This window comes from Oncorhynchus masou, unplaced genomic scaffold, assembly GCF_036934945.1.
Source record: "Oncorhynchus masou masou isolate Uvic2021 unplaced genomic scaffold, UVic_Omas_1.1 unplaced_scaffold_1160, whole genome shotgun sequence".
NCBI classification, from domain to species: Eukaryota; Metazoa; Chordata; class Actinopteri; order Salmoniformes; family Salmonidae; genus Oncorhynchus; species Oncorhynchus masou.
The window spans coordinates 36,478-47,500 of record NW_027001357.1 but is presented as its reverse complement, the minus strand read 5'-3'; the positions used below and the strand labels follow the sequence as shown (position 1 = coordinate 47,500).

The 11,023-nt window shown below is 46.0% G+C and overlaps 1 protein-coding gene across 2 annotated transcripts in view; it reads right to left on the bottom strand.

Annotated features, from left to right (window-relative positions):
• LOC135529403 (probable methyltransferase TARBP1) overlaps positions 1-11,023 on the bottom strand; it is a 48,444-nt gene that overhangs the window by 21,646 nt on the left and 15,775 nt on the right. For both annotated transcript variants that reach the window (XM_064958168.1, XM_064958169.1), the window contains 4 exons: positions 8,906-9,131; positions 8,385-8,573; positions 5,527-5,732; positions 2,428-2,499 (listed from right to left, as the gene is read on the bottom strand). In XM_064958168.1, the coding sequence (XP_064814240.1) occupies positions 2,428-2,499; positions 5,527-5,732; positions 8,385-8,573; positions 8,906-9,131 (693 nt within the window). The remainder of the gene's footprint in view (positions 1-2,427; positions 2,500-5,526; positions 5,733-8,384; positions 8,574-8,905; positions 9,132-11,023) is intronic.

Sequence of the window (11,023 nt, the reverse complement as noted above, 5' to 3'; positions counted from 1 at the left end):
ACAGTACAGTAGACTAGAGTACAGTACACTACAGTATAGTACAGTAGAAAAGAGTACAGTACAGTAGACTACAGTATAGTACAGTAGACTAGAGTACAGTACAGTAGACTAGAGTATAGTACAGTAGACTAGAGTACAGTACAGTAGACTACAGTATAGTACAGTAGACCAGAGTACAGTACAGTAGACTAGAGTATAGTACAGTAGACTAGAGTACAGTACAGTAGACTAGAGTATAGTACAGTAGACCAGAGTACAGTACAGTAGACTACAGTATAGTACAGTAGACTAGAGTACAGTAGACTACAGTATAGTACAGTAGACTAGAGTACAGTACAGTAGACTACAGTATAGTACAGTAGACCAGAGTACAGTACAGTAGACTACAGTAACCTACAGTATAGTACAGTAGACTACAGTAGACTAGAGTACAGTACAGTAGACTACAGTATAGTACAGTAGACTAGAGTACAGTACAGTAGACTACAGTATAGTACAGTAGAATAGAGTACAGTACAGTAGACTACAGTATAGTACAGTAGACTACAGTACAGTACAGTAGACTAGAGTACAGTACAGTAGACTAGAGTACAGTACAGTAGACTAGAGTACAGTACAGTAGACTAGAGTACAGTAGACTACAGTACAGTAGACTACAGTATAGTACAGTAGACTAGAGTACAGTACAGTAGACTAGAGTATAGTACAGTAGACTAGAGTACAGTAGACTACAGTATAGTACAGTAGACTAGAGTACACTACAGTATAGTACAGTATAATAGAGTACAGTACACTACAGTATAATACAGTAGAATAGAGTACAGTACACTACAGTATAGTACAGTAGAATAGAGTACAGTACACTACAGTATAGTACAGTAGACTAGAGTACAGTACAGTAGACTACAGTATAGTACAGTAGACTAGAGTACAGTACAGTAGACTAGAGTACAGTAGACTAGAGTACAGTAGACTACAGTATAGTACAGTAGACTACAGTATAGTACAGTAGACTACAGTATAGTACAGTAGACTACAGTATAGTACAGTAGACTAGAGTACAGTACAGTAGACTACAGTATAGTACAGTAGACTAGAGTACAGTACAGTAGACTACAGTATAGTACAGTAGACCAGAGTACAGTACAGTAGACTACAGTAACCTACAGTATAGTACAGTAGACTACAGTAGACTAGAGTACAGTACAGTAGACTACAGTATAGTACAGTAGACTAGAGTACAGTACAGTAGACTACAGTATAGTACAGTAGACTAGAGTACAGTAGACTACAGTATAGTACAGTAGACTAGAGTACAGTACACTACAGTATAGTACAGTATAATAGAGTACAGTACACTACAGTATAGTACAGTAGAATAGAGTACAGTACACTACAGTATAGTACAGTAGAATAGAGTACAGTACACTACAGTATAGTACAGTAGACTACAGTATAGTACAGTAGACTACAGTATAGTACAGTAGACTAGAGTACAGTACACTACAGTATAGAGTACAGTACACTACAGTATAGTACAGTAGACTAGAGTACAGTACACTACAGTATAGTACAGTAGACTAGAGTACAGTAGACTACAGTATAGTACAGTAGACTAGAGTACAGTACAGTAGACTACAGTATAGTACAGTAGACTAGAGTACAGTACAGTAGACTACAGTATAGTACAGTAGACTAGAGTACAGTACAGTAGACTACAGTATAGTACAGTAGACTAGAGTACAGTACAGTAGACTACAGTATAGTACAGTAGACTAGAGTACAGTACAGTAGACTACAGTATAGTACAGTAGACTAGAGTACAGTACAGTAAACTACAGTAACCTACAGTATAGTACAGTAGATTAGAGTACAGTACAGTAGACTACAGTATAGTACAGTAGACTAGAGCACAGTACAGTAGACTAGAGTAACCTACAGTATAGTACAGTAAACTACAGTAACCTACAGTACAGTACAGTAGACTAGAGTACAGTACAGTAGACTAGAGTAACCTACAGTACAGCACAGTAGACTAGAGTACAGTACAGTAAACTACAGTAACCTACAGTATAGTACAGTAGACTAGAGTACAGTACAGTAGACTAGAGTAACCTACAGTATAGTACAGTAGACTACAGTAACCTACAGTACAGCACAGTAGACTAGAGTACAGTACAGTAAACTACAGTAACCTACAGTATAGTAGACTACAGTAACCTACAGTACAGCACAGTAGACTAGAGTACAGTACAGTAAACTACAGTAACCTACAGTATAGTACAGTAGACTACAGTAACCTACAGTACAGCACAGTAGACTAGAGTACAGTACAGTAAACTACAGTACACTACAGTATAGTACAGTAGAATAGAGTACAGTACAGTAGACTACACTATAGTAGATGAAGTGAGTTCAGCAGCTGACCTGGGGACTGCAGTGTTAGCAGCACACTCCTCTCCAAGCCTCTCCACATAGACCTGAACCTCCTGGATCAGCCTATGGAGAAGACAATCCATTATCCAGACAAGACCCTCAGTCCACAACAACCACTCCAATAACACTCTCTTACATCCTCTGTGTCTTCTCGCTCACATTCTCTGTGTCTTCTCGCTCACATTCTCTGTGTCTTCTCGCTCACATTCTCTGTGTCTTCTCGCTCACATTCTCTGTGTCTTCTCGCTCACATTCTCTGTGTCTTCTCGCTCACATTCTCTGTCTTCTCGCTCACATTCTCTGTGTCTTCTCGCTCACATTCTCTGACTCTCGCTCACATGCTCTGACTCTCGCTCACATGCTCTGACTCTCGCTCACATTCTCTGACTCTCGCTCACATTCTCGCTCACATTCCCTGACTCTCGCTCACATTCTCTGACTCTCGCTCACATTCTCTGACTCTCGCTCACATTCTCTGACTCTCGCTCACATTCCCTGACTCTCGCTCACATTCCCTGACTCTCGCTCACATTCCCTGACTCTCGCTCACATTCTCTGACTCTCGCTCACATTCTCTGACTCTCGCTCACATTCTCTGACTCTCGCTCACATTCTCTGACTCTCGCTCACATTCCCTGACTCTCGCTCACATTCCCTGACTCTCGCTCACATTCCCTGACTCTCGCTCACATTCCCTGACTCTCGCTCACATTCCCTGACTCTCGCTCACATTCTCTGACTCTCGCTCACATGCTCTGACTCTCGCTCACATTCTCTGACTCTCGCTCACATTCTCTGACTCTCGCTCACATTCTCTGACTCTCGCTCACATTCTCTGACTCTCGCTCACATTCTCTGACTCTCGCTCACATTCCCTGACTCTCGCTCACATTCTCTGACTCTCGCTCACATTCCCTGACTCTCGCTCACATTCCCTGACTCTCGCTCACATTCCCTGACTCTCGCTCACATGCTCTGACTCTCGCTCACATTCTCTGACTCTCGCTCACATTCTCTGACTCTCGCTCACATTCTCTGACTCTCGCTCACATTCTCTGACTCTCGCTCACATTCTCTGACTCTCGCTCACATTCTCTGACTCTCGCTCACATTCTCTGACTCTCGCTCACATTCTCTGACTCTCGCTCACATTCCCTGACTCTCGCTCACATTCCCTGACTCTCGCTCACATTCCCTGACTCTCGCTCACATTCTCTGACTCTCGCTCACATTCTCTGACTCTCGCTCACATTCTCTGACTCTCGCTCACATGCTCTGACTCTCGCTCACATTCTCTGACTCTCGCTCACATTCCCTGACTCTCGCTCACATTCCCTGACTCTCGCTCACATTCCCTGACTCTCGCTCACATTCTCTGACTCTCGCTCACATTCTCTGACTCTCGCTCACATTCTCTGACTCTCGCTCACATTCCCTGACTCTCGCTCACATTCTCTGACTCTCGCTCACATGCTCTGACTCTCGCTCACATTCTCTGACTCTCGCTCACATTCTCTGACTCTCGCTCACATGCTCTGACTCTCGCTCACATTCCCTGACTCTCGCTCACATTCCCTGACTCTCGCTCACATTCTCTGACTCTCGCTCACATTCTCTGACTCTCGCTCACATTCTCTGACTCTCGCTCACATTCTCTGACTCTCGCTCACATTCCCTGACTCTCGCTCACATTCCCTGACTCTCGCTCACATTCTCTGACTCTCGCTCACATTCTCTGACTCTCGCTCACATTCTCTGACTCTCGCTCACATTCTCTGACTCTCGCTCACATTCCCTGACTCTCGCTCACATGCTCTGACTCTCGCTCACATTCCCTGACTCTCGCTCACATTCTCTGACTCTCGCTCACATTCCCTGACTCTCGCTCACATTCTCTGACTCTCGCTCACATTCTCTGACTCTCGCTCACATTCCCTGACTCTCGCTCACATTCCCTGACTCTCGCTCACATTCCCTGACTCTCGCTCACATTCTCTGACTCTCGCTCACATTCTCTGACTCTCGCTCACATTCTCTGACTCTCGCTCACATGCTCTGACTCTCGCTCACATTCCCTGACTCTCGCTCACATTCTCTGACTCTCGCTCACATTCCCTGACTCTCGCTCACATGCTCTGACTCTCGCTCACATTCCCTGACTCTCGCTCACATGCTCTGACTCTCGCTCACATTCTCTGACTCTCGCTCACATGCTCTGACTCTCGCTCACATTCCCTGACTCTCGCTCACATTCCCTGACTCTCGCTCACATTCCCTGACTCTCGCTCACATTCCCTGACTCTCGCTCACATTCCCTGACTCTCGCTCACATTCCCTGACTCTCGCTCACATTCTCTGACTCTCGCTCACATTCTCTGACTCTCGCTCACATTCTCTGACTCTCGCTCACATTCTCTGACTCTCGCTCACATTCCCTGACTCTCGCTCACATTCCCTGACTCTCGCTCACATTCTCTGACTCTCGCTCACATTCTCTGACTCTCGCTCACATGCTCTGACTCTCGCTCACATGCTCTGACTCTCGCTCACATTCTCTGACTCTCGCTCACATTCTCTGACTCTCGCTCACATTCCCTGACTCTCGCTCACATTCCCTGACTCTCGCTCACATTCTCTGACTCTCGCTCACATTCTCTGACTCTCGCTCACATTCTCTGACTCTCGCTCACATTCTCTGACTCTCGCTCACATTCCCTGACTCTCGCTCACATTCTCTGACTCTCGCTCACATGCTCTGACTCTCGCTCACATTCTCTGACTCTCGCTCACATTCTCTGACTCTCGCTCACATTCTCTGACTCTCGCTCACATGCTCTGACTCTCGCTCACATTCCCTGACTCTCGCTCACATTCTCTGACTCTCGCTCACATTCTCTGACTCTCGCTCACATGCTCTGACTCTCGCTCACATTCCCTGACTCTCGCTCACATGCTCTGACTCTCGCTCACATTCCCTGACTCTCGCTCACATGCTCTGACTCTCGCTCACATGCTCTGACTCTCGCTCACATTCTCTGACTCTCGCTCACATGCTCTGACTCTCGCTCACATTCCCATTCTTTCACCAACCTTTGGTCCCTCCTGAACACAGGTCCATACACACATGCCTCAGCCAGGATGTCAAGGTGCAGTAGGGAACTGGAAAACATGGCATCTGATTGGCTCTGGCCTTCACTTCCTGGGTCAGAGGGCAGCCAGGTGTGGCAGCAGTGTTGGATCAGAACGTTGAATACACCGGTCTTGGCCTGGGAGAGTTCCATCAACTCAACGGCTATCTAGAGATTGAGAGGAGTCAGTAGTGGGTTAATTACACATCAGTTGTGTCCACACCAACACTGTGTTTAAATACTCATAATAACCACAACATCTTCTGTTAAACACTTGAAACTTCTTGCCATTTCTCCAAGTAGTGAATATGTAGCACATTGCCTGCCACAACACAGATCTGTCCATACAGACCTGGGTTCAATTAGGATTTATTTTCTTTAAAATACTTTAGCTGCTCTTGATTGAGCTAACCTGGCAAAATGGAACCAATAGAATAGTCTGTCTATCTGTGAGCTCAGGAAACAGCTCAAAGTAATTGAAAGATTTTAAACACCATTTGAACCCAGGTGTTGATACCCCATGCCTCCCTCTAGTTACCTGTTGTAGAGTAACAGTGAACCCAGGTGTTGGTACCCCATGCCTCCCTCTAGTTACCTGTTGTAGAGTAACAGTGAACCCAGGTGTTGGTACCTCATGCCTCCCTCTAGTTACCTGTTGTAGAGTAACAGTGAACCCAGGTGTTGGTACCCCATGCCTCCCTCTAGTTACCTGTTGTAGAGTAACAGTGAACCCAGGTGTTGATACCCCTTGCCTCCCTCTAGTTACCTGTTGTAGAGTAACAGTGAACCCAGGTGTTGGTACCCCATGCCTCCCTCTAGTTACCTGTTGTAGAGTAACAGTGAACCCAGGTGTTGGTACCCCATGCCTCCCTCTAGTTACCTGTTGTAGAGTAACAGTGAACCCAGGTGTTGATACCCCATGCCTCCCTCTAGTTACCTGTTGTAGAGTAACAGTGAACCCAGGTGTTGATACCCCATGCCTCCCTCTAGTTACCTGTTGTAGAGTAACAGTGAACCCAGGTGTTGGTACCCCATGCCTCCCTCTAGTTACCTGTTGTAGAGTAACAGTGAACCCAGGTGTTGATACCCCATGCCTCCCTCTAGTTACCTGTTGTAGAGTAACAGTGAACCCAGGTGTTGATACCCCAATGCCTCCCTCTAGTTACCTGTTGTAGAGTAACAGTGAACCCAGGTGTTGGTACCCCATGCCTCCCTCTAGTTACCTGTTGTAGAGTAACAGTGAACCCAGGTATTGGTACCCCTTGCCTCCCTCTAGTTACCTGTTGTAGAGTAACAGTGAACCCAGGTGTTGATACCCCATGCCTCCCTCTAGTTACCTGTTGTAGAGTAACAGTGAACCCAGGTGTTGGTACCTCATGCCTCCCTCTAGTTACCTGTTGTAGAGTAACAGTGAACCCAGGTGTTGGTACCCCATGCCTCCCTCTAGTTACCTGTTGTAGAGTAACAGTGAACCCAGGTGTTGATACCCCATGCCTCCCTCTAGTTACCTGTTGTAGAGTAACAGTGAACCCAGGTGTTGGTACCCCATGCCTCCCTCTAGTTACCTGTTGTAGAGTAACAGTGAACCCAGGTGTTGATACCCCATGCCTCCCTCTAGTTACCTGTTGTAGAGTAACAGTGAACCCAGGTGTTGATACCCCATGCCTCCCTCTAGTTACCTGTTGTAGAGTAACAGTGAACCCAGGTGTTGATACCCCATGCCTCCCTCTAGTTACCTGTTGTAGAGTAACAGTGAACCCAGGTGTTGGTACCCCCTGCCTCCCTCTAGTTACCTGTTGTAGAGTAACAGTGAACCCAGGTGTTGATACCCCATGCCTCCCTCTAGTTACCTGTTGTAGAGTAACAGTGAACCCAGGTGTTGGTACCCCATTGCCTCCCTCTAGTTACCTGTTGTAGAGTAACAGTGAACCCAGGTGTTGATACCCCATGCCTCCCTCTAGTTACCTGTTGTAGAGTAACAGTGAACCCAGGTGTTGATACCTATTGCCTCCCTCTAGTTACCTGTTGTAGAGTAACAGTGAACCCAGGTGTTGATACCCCATGCCTCCCTCTAGTTACCTGTTGTAGAGTAACAGTGAACCCAGGTGTTGATACCCCATGCCTCCCTCTAGTTACCTGTTGTAGAGTAACAGTGAACCCAGGTGTTGGTACCCCATGCCTCCCTCTAGTTACCTGTTGTAGAGTAACAGTGAACCCAGGTGTTGATACCCCATGCCTCCCTCTAGTTACCTGTTGTAGAGTAACAGTGAACCCAGGTGTTGGTACCCCATGCCTCCCTCTAGTTACCTGTTGTAGAGTAACAGTGAACCCAGGTGTTGATACCCCATGCCTCCCTCTAGTTACCTGTTGTAGAGTAACAGTGAACCCAGGTGTTGATACCCCATGCCTCCCTCTAGTTACCTGTTGTAGTGTAACAGTGAACCCAGGTGTTGATACCCCTTGCCTCCCTCTAGTTACCTGTTGTAGAGTAACAGTGAGCCTAGGTGTTGATACCCCATGCCTCCCTCTAGTTACCTGTTGTAGAGTAACAGTGAACCCAGGTGTTGATACCCCATGCCTCCCTCTAGTTACCTGTTGTAGAGTAACAGTGAACCCAGGTGTTGATACCCCATGCCTCCCTCTAGTTACCTGTTGTAGAGTAACAGTGAACCCAGGTGTTGATACCCCATGCCTCCCTCTAGTTACCTGTTGTAGAGTAACAGTGAACCCTGGTGTTGGTACCCCATGCCTCCCTCTAGTTACCTGTTGTAGTGTAACAGTGAACCCTGGTGTTGGTACCCCATGCCTCCCTCTAGTTACCTGTTGTAGTGTAACAGTGAGCCTAGGTGCCTGCTCCTCTGTTAACTCCAGCAGGCTGTGGTGAAAGGCCATGGTCACAAAGCCCTGCAGGGTGGGCCAGAAGTCATGAGGGTTACTGCTCAGTCCCAGCACCAGCTTCCAGGAGACAGTCACAGCCTCTACACACAGGGTCTCGTCAGACAGCGCCACCTGGTGGGGGGAGGGAGAAATACAGGCGCACTCTTTCTTATTGCCTTATTAGAAGCCATATAAAGCAGGACATAAATGACTTGGCCACATGACCACTGAAACACTGTTGCAGTCTAAATCAGCTGTTAAACAAAACCAAGGCTTGGATTTCACTGTCTTTCCCCATAGACTGCTTACAAGGTAAGGAAACATGTTGTTTTGTAATTTGGGTGAACTATTCCTTTAAACATGGTTATGGGTGTGGACAAGCCTGTAGAGAGCTGGGTGAGATAGAATGTCTCAGCCAGGTAGTGGACATGACAATATCAGCTGTAGTCAATGCTAAGACTCACCTGTGGCAACATGGAGGCCATGAAGTCCAGTACAGGCAGTACCAGGCCACTGGGGAGCAGAGACAGAGCCTCTATAGCAGCCTGGAGGGACCCTGACGCCCTGGGGAGCTCCAGGGGCCCAGGTGGGCCTATTCTCCTCCCGTATCCCAGGCACGTCCACTGGTCCCGGATGAAATGAGCTGCCATACGGCCCCAGTCCTTGAGGAGAGGACCCTGCTCTGAAACACTGTGACAGATGACAAACTCTTAATATTTCAGAGATATTGGCAAGGCCCACTGATTACCACTATCTCCCAGACAACACATCTACTAGGGATCTCTGATTACTACTATCTCCCAGTTATCACATCGACTAGGGACCTCTGATTACTACTATCTATTAGGGACCTCTGATTACTACTATCTACTAGGGACCTCTGATTACTACTATCTCCCAGACAACACATCTACTAGGGATCTCTGATTACTACTATCTACTAGGGACCTCTGATTACTACTATCTCCCAGACAACACATCTACTAGGGACCTCTGATTACTACTATCTCCCAGACAACACATCTATTAGGGATCTCTGATTACTACTATCGACTAGCGACATCTGATTACTACTATCTCCCAGACAACACATCTATTAGGGATCTCTGATTACTACTATCTACCAGGGACCTCTGATTACTACCATCTCCCAGACAACACATCTATTAGGGATCTCTGATTACTACTATCTACCAGGGACCTCTGATTACTACTATCTCCCAGACAACACATCTACTAGAGACATCTGATTACTACTATCTCCCAGACAACACATCTACTAGGGACCTCTGATTACTACTATCTCCCAGACAACACATCTACTAGGGACCTCTGATTACTACTATCTCCCAGACAACACATCTACTAGGGATCTCTGATTACTACTATCTCCCAGACAACACATCTACTAGGGACCTCTGATTACTACTATCTCCCAGACAACACATCTACTAGGGACCTCTGATTACTACTATCTCCCAGACAACACATCTACTAGGGACCTCTGATTACTACTATCTCCCAGACAACACATCTACTAGGGATCTCTGATTACTACTATCTCCCAGACAACACATCTACTAGGAACCTCTGAATATCCAAATTAGAGCTGTGCAAAATAGCTTTAATTTTAGGAAAAAAAAAAAACTTGTCTTAAAACAACTAGAGTGGGTCTAAGAGGTTATTGTAATATGTTCTGTTGTATTTAAATTCATATATGCACGTAAGGTTAAGTGGCTCAGTTGTAAAGCATAGCATTTGGAACACCAGGGTTGTGGGTTCTATTCCCACAGGGACCAGTATGAAAATAATAAAACACATGAAAAGGTATGTACTCACTGCTGTAAGTCCCTTTGGAAAAGAGTGTCTGCTAATGAATTAAAACCGTTTAAATAAATAAAGAGGTATGTGGGTGGAGGAGGGTGAGGCTGGGTGGTGTAATATGTATAGGTAACAGGAATGTGGGTGGAGGAGGGTGAGGCTGGGTGGTGTAATATGTATAGGTAACAGGAATGTGGGTGGAGGAGGGTGAGGCTGGGTGGTGTAATATGTATAGGTAACAGGAATGTGGGTGGAGGAGCGTGAGGCTGGGTGGTGTAATATGTATAGGTAACAGGAGATCCTAATAAAATCTATACATTTCTATTGGACACTAAATCATCTGCAAAACAAACAGCAAATACATCCAACAAGTTGGTAAAGTCCCTGGCTTGATGTTATCATTGTGTGCTGGGAATATGGGACCAAATACTAAACTTGACTACTTTAATACATATAAGTTAATTTGACCCGATACTTTTGGTCCCAAAAAAAGGGGGGACTATGTACCTTTAATTTCTAAACGGTTCACCCTATATGGAGGACAATACCCTCAAATTAAAGCTGACAGTGTGACCTCTAACCTCATTGTCATTGTATGAATCCAAAGTGCTGTAGTAGAGAGACAAAACAACAACAAATGTGTCACTGTCCCAATACATTAGCAGCTCACTGTATGTAGATGTGCATATCCTTGACACAATCTCCATTTTACCATTTGACCTGTAACCTCTGGGAGATGGGGTTTCTCATGTAAATTCCAG